Source organism: Hydra vulgaris, chromosome 11 (genome assembly GCF_038396675.1).
Source record: "Hydra vulgaris chromosome 11, alternate assembly HydraT2T_AEP".
Classification (NCBI taxonomy): Eukaryota; Metazoa; Cnidaria; class Hydrozoa; order Anthoathecata; family Hydridae; genus Hydra; species Hydra vulgaris.
The window spans coordinates 30,035,001-30,051,873 of record NC_088930.1 but is presented as its reverse complement, the minus strand read 5'-3'; the positions used below and the strand labels follow the sequence as shown (position 1 = coordinate 30,051,873).

The following is a 16,873-nucleotide window of genomic DNA, read 5'->3' as shown; positions in this document are numbered from 1 at the left end:
TAATTTAAATTCTGCTATTCCTTCTTCAGATCTCAGTGTTGATGGGTACTATCCTTTGATTTGCAAAGACACCAATAATCGCATGCTTGGCTTAGGATATACATACGCAACAATATACCTATTTGTCGTAAATTCAGATTCGAATCCTTTGACCATTCTTTTATGTGCTTCCACTTAGCACCTCTTCACTCTTTGTTCTTTATCATTCTCTTTCTTTCTGAGACTGCACTCTTTTAGATATAATTTCTAATCAAATTGACCATGGCCTCTCTTTTTACCCCTCTGCCAATAGTTATTGGTGACTTTACTGCACTAAAGCCTATAACCTCTGCATTTCTCAATCTCTTACTCAGATAGTCAACTTTGTGACTCAATTTCCTGACAACCTAATCATTTAACATCACTCCATGATTTATGGCTTTGACCCTAGCTTGTAATCAGTTCTCCCTTTTCTCCCTTTGGTGATTCTGACCATGCAATGATCTCAATAAATCTTTTAACTCAAACTTCTTTCACAGACTCACCCTATCATCGCACTACTTGCTACTACCCTAAAGTTGACTGGGATTCTATTTGTGTTTTTTTTCGTGATGGTCCTTGGGTTAATGTCTTTTCTCTCTCAGCTGATAAATGCGCCTCCTACATAACTTCCTGGATTCAGACAGGAATGGAAGCTAAAAATTTCAATTTAATAAACAACAACTTTTTTAGACAAAAATAGTCTCTTTAATGAACTTATATAAGAATAATTAAAGTTAATTCATTTAAAAAGATTTAGTTGAAAAAAATTACAAATGATTTTGGAAGCAGTTAGAATTAAAACCTTTGTTTTTATATTTTCAAAGCATTTTCAAATAAAGTAACAAATCACTGCTAATGGAATTTTTTCTAACTTTACAAAGGTTTTTTTACACATTTCTGATAAAAAAAAAGAATCTATTTTGTTTATTACTCTATCTACATAAGCATTTTGAAAATTTAAGTACTTTTTTTTATTATGTATTACTTTCTAGGAATAAATATATGATTAAAAAATGCATGAAATGGTTCAAAAAGAAATTATTTTTTCATTTTTTTTAATGCAAAATTAGTTACTAGCAAGTATTTATATGGGAATTACTATTTTTTAAATTAGCAAAAAAAATAAGTTAAATTAAATGTAGATATTTAATAAACAATCTTACTTTATTTTAATAAAGAATGACAAATGTTTTTGAAAGCCGTTATAAAATAATAAATTTGATCTTTACAAAGATTGAAAAGCGTTTCAATAATATTTTATATTATCGAAACGCTTTCAAATTAAATAATAAATCACTATTGAAGAGAATTTTTTTTAACTTTACAATGGCTAAGCATTTATGACAACAGAAAAAAACAATTTTATATTTTAATCGAAATGATTTAATTATTTTTTTTTACAAGAGAGATTAGGAAGAGCTATTAAGAATCTTTTTTTGTTTATTTTATTTGATTAACAAAGCACTTCAAAAATTTAATTCTTTTTCCTTTATAATTTATTACTTTCTACGAATAAACGTATGTTTAAAAAAATGCATGTTTATATAAATCGTGAAATGTATGTTTAAAAAAATGCATGTTTATATAAATCGTGAAATGTATGTTTAAAAAAATGCATGTTTATATAAATCGTGAAATGTATGTTTAAAAAAATGCATGTTTATATAAATCGTGAAACGTATGTTTAAAAAAATGCATGTTTATACAAATCATGAAATGGTTTAAAAAAGAATTAAATCATTTCTTTTTTAAATGATTAATAGCATGTATTTATATGAAAACTTACTATTTCTAAATCAGTTAAAAAAACATAAGTTAAATTAAATATGCTGATAATTATTAAACAATTGTTTGAACTAGTAACCAGACTAGTCTATGGATAGACTTACGACACAGACATAGACAATTCTGTATGTCGTAATGGACACAACAAATGTTTAATTTTTTGTCCTTGTTGTGTCTATCAAATTTTTGATGGTGTCCTAAGATTGCTCAGTTAAAAAATAATTTTTACTTCATAAGTCTACAAAGCATAATTTTTTGTCTATTTGGTGTCTATGATTTTGTCTAAATTTACTTGATTTCATAAAACCAGAAATCTTTCATTACCGTATTATTTGAGGATTGTTATGTAGTAAATTTATAATATTAAAAAAATATTGAAATGACATCAAAACTCCAAATGACGATCATTGCCCATGATTAATTATTGTTTAAAACTTGCGTACATGACGAATATCAATAAAATGAAAGTAAAAAACATTTTTCTTTTTCACTATTGTTTTATTCACAAACCTAAATAAATTTTAACACCTATTGGAATCTTCTACTTACTAATCCACATTTTATAAAGGACAACTCCTTGATCACATATTTTTAAAATAATTTTATTGAAGGTGATAAAGATTTTAGTGACTAAGGAAAATTTTTTAAATGATAAACTTACCTTCAACTTTTTTGAAGTAATCCCAAACTGGAGAGGGCATTTTAAAAATAAATTTTCACGCACATTCACTGAGAATTGAAAAACAACTGAACTGAGTAATTAATGAACTTCAATTGAGCACAAAATAGTCCATTTTGAGGTTTTTAAATAGACATTAACTTTTTAATCAACAGCACACGCTGGACAAAAAATTAAAAAATGAACTTCTGTTAGAAAAATTGTATTTTTAATTTTGTGCTCGTTTTCAGTTTTTGAAACGATGCTGCAGTGAAAATTTAATTACTCGTTATAAGTCCAAATTATATATTAAATAGATCTTCTATACCTCATTAAAAAATCGAGATTGTTCATTTAGTGTCCGTTTTTAAAATGATTGTCTAGAAAGACAAACATTTTTTATAGACAATTCATTTTTGATAGTTGTAATTAAAATTGTTGCAATTAGTGCTTTGTCGAAGTCTATTTTTGTCCTTTTATAATAAGTCCATTAGAGATTGTCTGGTTGCTAGTTTGAACTCATTACTTTATTTTAAAAGGTTTTCTATATTAATAAAAAAAACATTAAAGATAAAAGATTCCAAGCTTATTATTCCTAACGTAATTAAAATTCACAATTAATTCATCAATTAATTTATAACGATGCATTTTTTAAACCAGAATTGTTAAATTTTTAAAGCCTTTTTTAAATGAAGTTGATATTCAAGTCCAGTGTTTATTTTTTTAAATGAAAGTATACTAAAATTTTTTTAAATATTATTAACAAAACAAATTCATAAGCTGTTGTAGAGAAGTAGTAGATAAATTTGTAGATAAAAAAAAGCACCACTATTAACTACAAAAATACAATTATGCTATTCTATAAAATTTTAAACTATTTTATTAAATTCACTTTACATTTACTAAAGTAATAACTTTCATAATGATTTTAAATACCTTTTTTTACAATTTAATGATAAAAAAATAAGTGTAATAAAAATACAAAAAAAAAAATATTATTTTATAATAGCTAAACTTTAAGTAAAAAAATTAGGGGTGTACCAGATTGGAAATTTTGAACTCCGGCCAGAACCAGATTTGCCAGAATTGTTAATAAAATTCCGGCCAGAACGAAAGTTATATTTATGCAGTTTTTATCTTCAAGATAGAAAGTAACAGCTTGCACCTCAGCTTTGTGGCTACATAATATATATTTATAACCTATAATATATACAACCTATTTCATTAATTTGATCCTTGTTTCATTTAAATCTAATATGTTTTTTTTATTTGTTTCTTACATTTTTATTTATTGAATGTTTTAACCTGAATATAATTTATATTTAAAATTATTTCTTTGTTTTCTATTTTTCCATTTAAGTTAAAATTAAATTATATGCTTTATTAGGCTTCGTATACTTTTTAATTATTTAAAATTTAATAACATTTAAAATGAGACTATTCTCAGAGGCAGGTAATATTTTTGATGATAAAAGAGCTAGTTTGTTGCCCAAAACTGGATAGGAACTCTTTTTGCACCACAATATTCCTAAACTTCTAGAAACCTTTACATAATTGATTACATAATTGCGAATAAATTTACACAGTGTTTGTTAAGAATTTGGTATTTTTTACCTAGGTTTACCTACAGTACTTACAGTACCTACACTACTTAATTGCACTGTTGGACAATTATTTTTTTTATTTAATTTACAGTATGTGTCACATGTCTTAAAAAAATGAATGACCTAAAAGTCACAAATTTCGGCCGGAACAGAGTTCCACTATTATTTTTAGGGTACATCCCTAAAAATAATAGTGATTATTTTTATTAAAATCAGTTAACTTATATGAAAAAAAAGGGGAAAAAAATGACAACAACAAATGTTTATTAAAAATATTTCTTTAATTGAAAAATAGAAAGCATATAACATAGGTCTTTCAAATGTTTGAATGTTTCTTTTTAATTTGTTTGTCGATTTTTCAGTAGGATTATTATATTTATGTCTTATTTTTTAATATCTTATTGTTATTTATTTAAAGAATTTTAAAACTGTTCATTTTTTTACTGCTATTATTACTGCTAGTAATTCAGCGGTATACCCTCCTGTTTTTTTATGATAATCAATAGCCTGGTGTAAAAGTTTCCTTTTTTGTATTTTTTCTTGGGTGGAAATAACAAAGAAAAAAAGTTTAAACGTCAGACTACTTAAATACGTCTAGTAAGAAACAGTTTATTTAAAAGTAAATTAATTAATTTATTAATTAAATTAAAGATGTGTTGTCATTTTTGTTGTAGTTGTTAACTGTATTGTATTGTTTGTTTTTGTCAATCTTAACAAAGGTATCATTATGCGAAGCAAAAATGTTGAAAGCAAAAACTGCAAAGAAACATTTTATATATAGAAAAAATAATTCTCTCTCAATCTTCAGTCAAATTTAATTTAGTTGAATGTTTAAAATATTATGTTTTTAATGTTTTGAGCATTTTTCATTATACTAAATTTCTTTTATTTAGAAAAAAAGAATTTCCACTTGCATCATTAATTGCGTTCTAATAATAATTTTTCATATGCATATTAATGTTTATTATTTTTTTAATTTTGTTTGACAAAGTTAGAAAAAAAAATATTTTACTAATGAAAAACAAAAGAGATTCAGAGTAATTAATGATTCAACTGCTCATTCACATGATTCAAAATGCAAGTAAATTCAATGCTAAGTTCAAATGCTTTAAGGTTTAAAAAATGATACAATAGCATTTGGAAATGAAATAAAACGTAAATTTAAAACTCATTTTAAATTGAGAAGCCTGTTTAAAAATGCAATAACAGTGTTTAAAAAAACAGTACAGTCACACTTCAAAATACTAATTTGCGTGTCAGCTTTTTATTAAGTTTGGTAAAATTATATAACGCACCATAGTGTACTCATTGTTAAACAAGGTGTATACTACTTTAAATGCTTATTAAAGTTTTCTTTTAAATAATTGCAAGGAATAAAATCTTTATAGATCAAACTATAGTTTTATTAATAAATACACTTTTGAAAGTAACTGGTTGTCCCTCTGGGCTACAGACAGTATTTTTTTTAAATTTCAGTCACCCCTGGAGACGAGTCGTCCTGTACCACCAGACGAACATGAGAGTACACCCCTGTAATTAATAATAAATAACAATTATAAAATTAGTTTATTCTTATGCAGGTAATTAGGTGTCTTATGTAAGACTTCATAAAAGTATATTTTAAAATTTCTAATACAAAACAATTTTTAGAGGAAATTAAAAACAGGAATCAAAGTCTAATTTTTACATGGTTCCTATAAATGTTTCACAAAACATTTATAGGAACCATGATCAATTAGACTTTAATTAGTCCTTAGAGAAAATATAATAAAATTAAACACAACTTGCAATACCAGCACTGTATTTATCATACTACATAAATTATTAATAAAAAAATTGATTTTAAATTTCATCTGTAATTAATTTAATGTAAAAATGAAAAAAGAACTTACTAACTGTGCCTTTCGCTCTTGCTTTTTGGTTGCCTTTAATTGCTCCTTTTCCAGCTTTTTTATTGCTTTCTTTGAAAGTATTTGCTCACTAAAAATATTTTTTGGAAAATGCTTTTTTTTAAATGATTCCGAACAAAAAAGTATATGCTTCATTTATTACCTTCAATTAAAATTGTTTAGAAATTGATTTGCTGCTTTGAATCTGTAATAGATTCTATATTTAAATACATATTTTATTCTAATACTATAAATTTAAATTTGTTGCATGATGCTCTACATCATGTAATTAACTTGAAATTCATACTTTCAATTTTCTAAATTAAAAAAATCAGTAACATTTAAAAATATGTTTTTAGTGACTTATTTTACTTTTTAAAAAAATTATTGTAAAAATTGTTCTTCTATGTTTTATCATTAATGTAACTCTATTACAAGAAAATATTTGTAACTTATTTTTTAAATAGAACACAACACAGGGTTCTAATCCAACATGTTAAAAGTTGTTTTTGTCAAGAAGATCCAGCGTTCATCATCCTAGAAACAATGTTAAATTTTTTTTTTTTAAACCCTAAAAACTTGGCAGAAAAATATCATTTTAAAAGTCAATAGCAAGATTTCATAGAATTTTAATCTGCCCAAATCAAGTTTTATTGAGATTTCTAGTCTTTACTCATAAGCTTCAAGATCAATAAAGATATTTATTTATATACTATATTTACATTCTGTTATATATTATATTTATATTCTATTTATACCAGTTGACTTTTCTCAGCCTTTACCTAAAAAATAAATCCCATAAGGCAGTGGATAACACAGGCCTTGTTAAGAAGCGTACACCATGTGAATTTTAAGTGTGAAATGGAAATTTCACCTACGTGTTAAGCAATTTACGTAATGCCAAAACCTTTTTCAACTAGATTATTTAAGCAGTCTTTTAAAATAGTTTATGCGAAAAACGTTAAAGCAATAATTGTTTAAAAAACTTTTTCACTGAAGTTGTGAAACAATTTTTTTTTAGATATAAAAAACTTATAAAATTTAAATAAATGTTTTTCTACTTTCTGTTTTAAAAAAATTTAATTTCAATTTATTCATTATATTTAAGTTAAATTTATTGTTAAATATTCATAAACTTAATCTTATTAAATTTAATTTAACTTTTTTTAAAAATTTAAAATGCTCTGTTTTACAATTTTTTTTAACTTTAGTTATTTTTTTATGTTCGCTTTACATTCAACTATTTTGTTTATTTATAGTGTTATTTTTTTAATAATTTATTTATTTATTCTTCATTAATATATATATTTATTATTTACAGCTCAAATTAATAAATTTTTTTATACCATTACAAAAGTGCTAATATACAAAAGTGTTTGATGCTTTTAACTGTATGTTATAAATGTATTGCTGGATAAACAATAATCACGCAATTTATGAAAAGATTATTTTTTCAGTTTTGAAATTGTTTTTTAAAAAACATTTTTTTATTATCATTAAGTTTTTAGATTGATTATAGAATGAACATCAATTAGTAATGATTAACTAGTTTATGAGTAGTAGGCAAAGATTTTGTTAAAGCCAAAATATGAAAAAAAAAAAAATTGCTGATATTTTTTTTCAAAGGCATTTCTATTTCTATGCGTAATATTTTATTTTTCTTTATTTTAAAGGGATTTTAAAGTGCAGAGACAAGTTGTTTTCATATTAAAGAGAATGATAAAAAAAAAAATGTTTGGACTAAATTTTTTTGAGTAAAACAAAATAATAAACATGTACCGAGAAAAACTAACTTTGTTGTTTTACTCAAAGCCTGCCGTCTCCATGTTAGCCAATCTCCCAAAGTCTTTAAAATATATGCTGCAATCTACAGACTTTATAATTTATTCAAGCGCGTTTGATTCCAAAGACGTTGATCACCTTATATTTTGAATCTTTTTATATAAACAATGTGAACTTTTTTTCTAGTTTATCTAAGCCATTTATCGCTATGATGATTTTGTTCTCCTATTGAAATGACCATTTATAAATTCTTAAACTTTTAATTGATAAAGTTTGGTAAACGACATCATTTATTAGAGATATATATTGAATTCTTTAATTTTTAGTTAGAAAATAGCATGGGGCTCACAGTGGCTGGCTACAGCATGGGCTCACAGTGGCTGGTGAACTTCAAAACAGATAAAACTCAATTTTTTTCAGCTAATCGTTATCGCAATAATTTAGATCTTCCTATATCTATGAACAGTGATGTACTTTATGAGTCATCTACTCTTCATCTTCTAGGATTAACTCTTACTTCCAATCTTTCTTGGAAACCATATATCAAATCAGTTGCAAAATTAGCATTTGCTAAGGTTGCATCTCTTTATCGAACTCGACACTTTCTTACTTCTGATTCTATTCTCTATCTCTATAAATCTCAAATCCAACCTTGTATGGAATACTGTTGCCATATCCAGGGCGGATCTTCTAACGATGCCCTTTTCTCTTTTAGACTAGGTGCAAAAATGCATTGTAAACATAGTTGGACCTGCTCTTGCAGCCAACCTCCAACCATTATCACATTGTCGTAATGTTGCTTCTCTTTCTCTTTTCTACAAATACTATAATGGACACTGCTCTAAAGAGCTAGCGTCTCTTGTGCCATCTACTAAAATTCATTCTCGTGTTACTCGTCATTCAATTAAGTGTCATCCTTTTTCTGTGACTGTTCTTAAGTGCTCCAAAAACGCTTATTCATCTAGTTTTTTTCTTCGAACATCAGCTCTTTAGAATTCGCTTCCTTCATCTTGCTTTCCTGATTCATATAATTTGCAATCCTTTAAGTCATCCGTCAATCATTATTTTGCTCTACAACCTTCATCTTTTCTCTTTCAGCAACTTACAACTCTAATTGTGGTTGCTTGCAGTCTTGTTGGAAGCAAAGATGTTTAAAAATTGACAATAAAAAGTTTTCACTTTTTGCATTCTTTAGCAATAATTGTTCAATTTTAAAAATAAAGTAAGCAATATATGCTTTACAGAATAAATTTCATTAAATATATTCTCCCATGATTAAATAAAAATTTCGTGTATATTTGTACTTGATGAAAAGTTTAACAAATAAATGCTGTTAAATAAACTTTTAAATGGTTAACCCATTCGCTACCAACCATTTTAACAAAAATCTTTTTGTTGCAACTGCACATTTTTTTGAATAAAATTTGGATGACATAACATTAATAACTAATTTAAATTCAAATAGTAAATCTCTTTAAAAGCATAACAAACTATATAATAATAGAAACTTAATAAATGAACTTTTCAATTAAATAAGTTAACACGCAGGTAGTTAATAAGTTATTATTTATAAATTCTGTGATCATTCATGAACTGTATTTGAAGGATTTTTGTGACTCTATGATACAAATTGCAATCCTATAACTTTCTGGAAATCTTTACAGTTTAAAATATCATTTAAAAAAATATATATACACTGAAACTTTCGTTTTCCGAGGAATTGAAGTTTATTTATCTAGTAACTAAATTTTGTGATTTTTTGTTCTGTGCGTGATTCCGCTTCAAACTTAATCTATTCTTTGATAACATGTGTATAGTTTCTTGGAAATGCCTATATACGTTTTTTAAAATAAGGAAATATTTTTTTCCAAACATATTTGAATTTAATTGATTTTTTTTTTTATAACAATATTGTTTTATTTAAAAGTATTTTATAAATATTTTATAAAGATGAAAGACTTTAAATGATTTTTAACGTGGTTTCAAATTAAATTTAATTACTATGCAGTACTTTAAAATATGCAACTGATGTAATTTAAATTCTAATGATGTAAATTTGGATTTGAGTAAAGTTACATTCGCTTGCATTACATTTTTCCATTACGCAATAAAATCTTATAACAAGACCAAACAACAGGTTGTACTGGATTACATATTACCAGTAACACGGCAACTTACTAAAAAATTTAGTGCACAACATTGAAATTCTGATTAATGGTAAATTTTTGACAGACAAAAGTCTTATATATAAGTAAAAAAAAATTTTATTTAGTAGATTTAATGAATTAGGTACTTGTCCACAAAGTTCTGAAACATTTTTTTTCTGACAAAAGTTATTTACTAAACAATTTCTCTGATACTAATGACCATGATCTAATCAGCAAGACTTTTTTCTGAATCAAAATACTCTGTTAAGTAATTTTGTTTACAGCAATTATCAAAATAGTATGCATGTTTGGAGCATTTATCAAAAAAGAGTCTACACTGCATTTAAGCTGGAAAATCTCTACTGAGGTTTGATAAGGAAGTAATTGACAATTTTTCAAGAATACACCCTCTAACCCAGCATCACTTATTGGTAATACATTTCTGCAATATAAAATGTCTAAGATGCCTAGTTTACGGTTTATTAAAAAAAAATTAGAGGCCAATTTGATGGGTATTAAGCTCTGATCTAAGCTACTCTATGATCTGATTCAAAATAAACTTAAAAATGTCAAAAAATATGCACATCAAATTTTTTTTTAAAGAAAAATACTATTTTCACAATAGCAAGTAAGAAATTTCTGAACTGAATAGATCAGATTAAAGCAGAACTCAACATGGAACCAGATTTGTATTTCTTTGGCAGGGATTCGTCTAGATCCTTTGATACTCAGATACAAACTTCAACCAGCTGTATGCAATGTAAAAACTTCCACAATTAATATTAACTTTATTATTTAATGGCCTTCTTGCTTCATTAGTAGTTGCACTTACTGTTGATAACTACTGATACTTACTGATAGATATAAAAAATGTCTTGCCAAATTCAAAACAGCTATTTGTTTAAATACTGATATAATAAGTATCAGTATTATACACATTATGTAGTGTTTAAAGTCACTTTTCTGACTTTAAACAATTGTCATTGTTTTAAGTCAAAAAATAACTTTAAACACATTAATACATTTTAACTAGGAAAAGTAATGTTTAAGATACAAACAGATAATACAGATATAGAACATGTATTTTGAGATTTTATTTTAGCTCAATTCATGTAAAAAAAAAGAAAAAAAAAAAGAAGAAAAGTAAGTAAATAAATACAAGAAAGGTTTAAAATCTAGTATTTTATGACAAAATCAACAGTTGTTTTACATAAAAACACCACCCTATTCTGTCAGCCATCAACCAATAATATCCTCTGAGTCAAATGGCACACATATGCTGCATATAAAGGTGATACTTTTAATGTCAAGCTTGTAGTAATTGTCTTTATTATAAGTCACAACACTAAATGTGATATGGTTTGCTGTATTTGTTACGATGTGGATATATTGTTGCTTAACTCTAACTTTTTTAGATTATGACTTTATTTTAACAATATGTACTTGAATTTGTATAGCAACTTTTATGTTTTTATAAGCAATTTTTGAAAAAATTTTTAAAAATGACTTAGTGACCCACTCTTGCTATTTATATGCGATAAAGTGGGAAAAGAAGCTTTTTATTTACAACCAAAAAAAGAATATTGAAAGTTGATTTTATAGAACTACTTCCAAATTTCTAGAAATGCAACATTTTGACACTCAAAATTTATTTATGAATAAAGATGTGATTAACTATTATATAACTTAAATTTGTTTAAAAAATTGAATAAAATAAGTTTTAACACATTTATATAATATAACTAAAAAGTTTGAATGATGCTTTAACTATTACATATTTTCAACATCACAGGACTAACTACAAATACCTTGGTTTATTTCTTAATACTTTTATATGAAAAATCAAATGTCGGGGTTATTCATGAATGAATTAAATTTTGAAAACTATTTTAGATTACACAAATTCAGAATCAAATATGGAATTACACATTATACAAATTTGAAATAAATAAATTCCAGTAATGTTCTATAGTATACAGCAGCATATTAGCAATAATACTGCAATATTAATACTAATATGCATACTATATACCGTAATTGGTATTTATTTATTTCAAATTTGTATAGTGGAAAATTCCTCACTTGTAAATATATAGTAAGAACACAGTTATCATAGACGTCTTTAAAAAATTGTGATAAATAATAAATAAATAAATAATAAACTAGTTTTAAAAAATAATAAACCAATCATTAAAGAAGTTGAAAAACGATGAGGCCAAAGAGTCAAAAAGAATAAACTTAATTTTTAATGTTACTAATATTACAATTACATGTAATAATATATAAACAATATTATAATATTACTATAAAATAACTTTTAAAAAGTTAAATTTAAAAAGAAAAAAACGTTTTTAATTTAATTCACATTTCATATTTATAATAATATAAATGTGATAAATAATTTATAACAATTTGCTGAGGTTTGGCACGAAAAACTATAAGTATTAAAGATACAACAATGATTCAAATAATACCAAACTTTAACATACCCAGTATCTGCCATTTCTTCTCTGATACTTGAAAATGTGCGCAAAGCAAGAACAGGTTTATAGTGATGAACAAGGAACAACTTTCTTGTTGGCTTCAATAATTTATTTAGAAAAAACGTCTCTTTAAGTGTTACGCAGGCAGCGATTAGTGCGAAACGTTGCATTTAGATAGACTCACATAATAATAATAATAATAGTAAAAAAAAAAAGACAACAAAGGAGCGACTTTAACGTGACTGGGGGAGGATGGGTATGGGTAGATAAATGTCAGCAAACAATGGGTGGGTGGGGGAGGAGGAAATGAGAAATTAAAACAGCGTGACGTAAATAAACATTTTTTAATTTAAATTCTTATCTCAAATCGTGATTAGCTTAATTTACAAACTCGGAGATGTATTTACATTAAAAGTTGATTAGTTTTTTGTAAATATATACTAAGAACACAGTTATCATTTTAGAAGTTATTATTTTAGAAGTCTTTGACTTCTAAAACTTCTAAAACACATGTTTTTTCCGGAATGAACTTGGAAGTTCAGCCATCCTGTCTTACCAATATCGATTAGGCTAGAGCTGACATAGAATTCTCTTGGTTTTGAGCCAGAACTTTGACCACAGTGCCACAACTGCCTAATAATTAGTCCTTAGATAAGTGGCATTGAACTTCTGTTATCGTCTGGTATTAATTTCGGACCCGTGGTATCATTTGGTATTGCAGCACAATTCATCACAAGTTTGTATTTATATTTTTATAAAAGTAATTTGAACTAGCAAATTTGTACAAGTTGTTAAATAATTTTACTATTTTGAATAACTAATATTAACTGAGAAATAGTATATAAACTGTAAGTTATATTTTATTTATTTCTATTTATTATGGTGCTCCAAAAGACCTAATGTTCTTATCACAGAGCACCGCAAAGAAGCTTTAACCAGGAAGTTCACTCTTCTTTCCTTACCGATGTCGCCTATTTGGCAAGAAACGGCATCGAACCTCAAATCTCTAGGTTTGAGCCATAAGTATAACAAATATGCCACGACTGCTTAATCATAATAAACTCTTATAGTATAATTAAAAATCTTAAGAATGGTATTGTATAAAATTAAGAGCCGTCTTTAGCTTTAACTGGTTTCCTAGCATCTTTAAATTTGTGGCTAGCATCTTTAAATTTGGTGTCTAAGTTCAATAACAAGTTCATTTAATTTCTTTACTCAGATTTTTTTAATATCAATAAAACAGGGAATATTTCCTCAAGCTCTAAAATTAGCGAAAGTTATTCCAATATTATAAGATGGTGACATTGAAAGCAATAATAATTATTGTTCAATTTCATTACTTTCTGTATCCTCTAAAGTTTTAGAAAGAAGTTTTGCACAACAAAATTTATAATCACTTTATCATCAACAACTTGATATACAGCAATCAATATTGATTAAAAAAAATATTGTAATGAACTTGTAATTCTTCAATATTTTTTAGAAATTTTATGGCTCATTTAAAAATTTTCAAATTACTTCGAGTATTTTATTGGTTTGACGAAAGATTTTGATACTATTGATCATAAAATTATTTTTAAAATTCAGATCGGTACGGAATTACTTGAAATATATTAATTTGGCTGAAAGGTTACCTAAATACTCAAATGATTAATTATGCGGTTTTTTAAGCATGGACTGTCTCCAACGGTATTTTATCCTTGTTTTAGCAAAGTAAGCCATAAATACCCCACCAAGTTTTCAGAAAATAATTTTTTTATTTAAAAATATAATCCAAAGTTATGTTCTTATTCTATTCAGTTCTAGGGATCTATTTTGTGGAAAAATTTTCAACATATTGTTAATAATAAAGAAAAAACATTTCCTGGAACTTCTTACTTTTTGTGTTGAATGCTATGCATTTTAGTAGAACTGCACTGAGCAGTGAACGCCTTAAAGAAGCATAGTAAGTTAAAAAAGGTGTAGTAGATTGAAATAAAAGTACAAAAGAACATCTGGTCCAGTGGAAAACAAAAACCCCTAAGAAGAGAAATATTAAAAATTAATCATAGTTAAATTAAGTAAATATAAACAGAAATAATTAACAATAGTTGAAGAAAGTAAGTGTAATTAACTGTTGTGCTAATGAAAAGTTGTTAGTGTAGAGCGTAAATTTGATGTAAAAGAATGTCATTCGTTAAGCAGAACTATTCATTTTTTACAAAACGGATACTATGGCGTTTGTGTTGTTAGTAAAGCAAACATACATTGTAGATACATGTCATGGGTGTCTCACGGATGGTATGGATTTGTGTCTTATGGTACAGTATGAAGACAAGAAAACTCCTAGCTTTCATCCGAGACTGGTATCCCAACAAGAGGTTCACTCTAGGTGTACACCAGGGCATCCTTTTTGTTAAAGTATCTCTTTGTGTTATCCCAAAAAGACTCATCTTAGAGTATCCCCTCAGGACAATTGCCATAAGCTTCTGTATTGACACTGAGACCACAGGACACTAGGTGGAGTTTAGTTTAACTTGGGTACAATTGTAAGTGGTTTTTTGAATGACAGTAAGTATAGTGATTTCAGTGACGAATCCGGGGGGGGGGAGGGAGTGGGTATGCATCCCCTCCCCCCAGAATCTGAAAGTTCTAAATACCTAAGAAATTGAGGACCTTTTTTTTTTTAGGAGACGTAAATGTGGTATAAAATACAAAAATATTTCAACATCTCCCTCCCCCCTCAAAAAAAATAAAATTCCTCGATCCGTCGCTGAGTGATTTATCTCAGTATAATTAGGGTCAGTGAGGGTTGTGAACTGCTTCAGTTACTTAATAAGTTGAGATGCATAATAAGTTTAAAAGAGTGTAGCAGAGTGAGATAAAAGTACAAAAGGACAGATGTCTAGTGGAAAACAAAGAGCCTTTAAGTAGAAAAATACTAAAAATTGATCTAAGCAAAATGTAGTAAATTTAAAAGGAATAATAAACAACAGTCGAGGAAAGTAAGAATCATTAATTAAGACGTTATTTAATACTTACGGATTTTAGTATAGTAGATTTGCACCATAAATTTAAAACTCCATGTGTGTGTGTGTGTGTATATATATATATATATATATATATATATATATATATATATATATATATATATATATATATATATATATATATATATATATATATATATATGAAGACCTCAGTGGAAAAACCGGCGTTGTCACATTTAAAAAGTATTTTTTGATCATTAATAAATGTCTTTTTAAAGCAAAGAAAAAAAAATTTTTGTATAAAAAATTACAAAATGTTTTGTTTTTGAATAAATTTTAAATAAAATAATTATAATATAAATTTTTTTAAATTGCTTAGTTTCATTTGCTTTAAATAAAGACTTTTATTAATGATCAATAAATACTTTCTCAATACTTTTTAAATGTGACAACGCCGGTTTTTCCACTGAGGTCTTCATATATATATATATAAGCAAGCTGATAGAGTTTGCCGTAATAATTCTCATATTTTTCATATTGTTTTTGATATTTGAAGAAACTAAATCCCTTTTGTCAATTGCAAAAAGTTTTTTTTTTCTATGACAAAGTTCTAATTCATTTTCCATCGCAGAGTTGCCCTCAACACCACATTTGTTATTTATGGTAAAGAACATACCTTGTTGAAATTAAATATAATTTATGCGGAAAAGGACAAAAGTAGTTTTTAACAAGATTTGAATAAATTTTTTTGTTTGTTTAAAATAATTTAATTTATTTTACATTTATTTGCAGTTGTTTATAAAATTAATTGCAAAGAAAAGCTTTATAATTTCCTAGTTAACAATTCGACTTCAGACCAAGCTCATTCTACGTGTTAAACTATTTAACACACCTCTTATGAAATGCAGGGCTGAATATAAAACAATTAAAAGTCATTACATCAAATAGCTTTTTTAATATAAAAATTTTCTCCAAATTACATTAAAGATAAAAAATAGAAAAATTTAGAAAAAAAAAATTACTATAAATTTACAACAAACAAAAAATCATTAAAATTTTTTTTTAAAAAATCACTCATTCAAAATCATTTTTGAATTTTCAGTAACAAGTAAATAAAACCATATATAAATATAAATAACTAAAAATTACAGTTCAGAATAATATTATTTTTATTACTCCAATTAAAATCAGGTGCACCATCTACTTTCTTTTTGACTATGACAGTTTTGACTTTGCCACCAAGTTCAATGTTAAGGTTATCTTGAACATCTACGCGAATATTTGAAGCAACCATTCTATAAAATAACGAGTAGAAAGTAACATTAAAACAAGCTAATAATAAAACAAGTAACGAAGCTAAAGTCGCGTTTTACTGAATCGATTTTTTTAATTATTTTATTGATTATAATTATGCAGCTAAACAGTTACTTCAATTGTTGCATCATTTAAACGGTCTTAGTTGTTGTAACAATCAAATTTTTTCAACAGGCAAAAAAGTGAATGATGCAATTGGATTAAACAAATAAAACACTTTT

General features: G+C 26.0%; 2 protein-coding genes across 2 annotated transcripts in view; both read right to left on the bottom strand.

Moving 5' to 3' along the window:
• LOC100205952 (aspartate--tRNA ligase, cytoplasmic) overlaps positions 1-12,658 on the bottom strand; it is a 30,980-nt gene extending 18,322 nt beyond the window's left edge. The window contains exons 1-2 of the mRNA XM_065810714.1: positions 12,376-12,658; positions 5,961-6,048 (exon numbers count right to left, since the gene is read on the bottom strand). Coding sequence (XP_065666786.1) covers positions 5,961-6,048; positions 12,376-12,539 — 252 coding nt within the window. The 5' untranslated portion in view covers positions 12,540-12,658. The remainder of the gene's footprint in view (positions 1-5,960; positions 6,049-12,375) is intronic.
• A 3,620-nt stretch (positions 12,659-16,278) lies between these two features.
• The window catches only part of LOC100207479 (unconventional myosin-Id), a 99,376-nt gene continuing 98,781 nt past the window's right edge, over positions 16,279-16,873 (bottom strand). Inside the window, exon 24 of the mRNA XM_065810713.1 lies at positions 16,279-16,633. Within this exon, the coding sequence (XP_065666785.1) occupies positions 16,477-16,633 (157 nt within the window). The 3' untranslated portion in view covers positions 16,279-16,476. The remainder of the gene's footprint in view (positions 16,634-16,873) is intronic.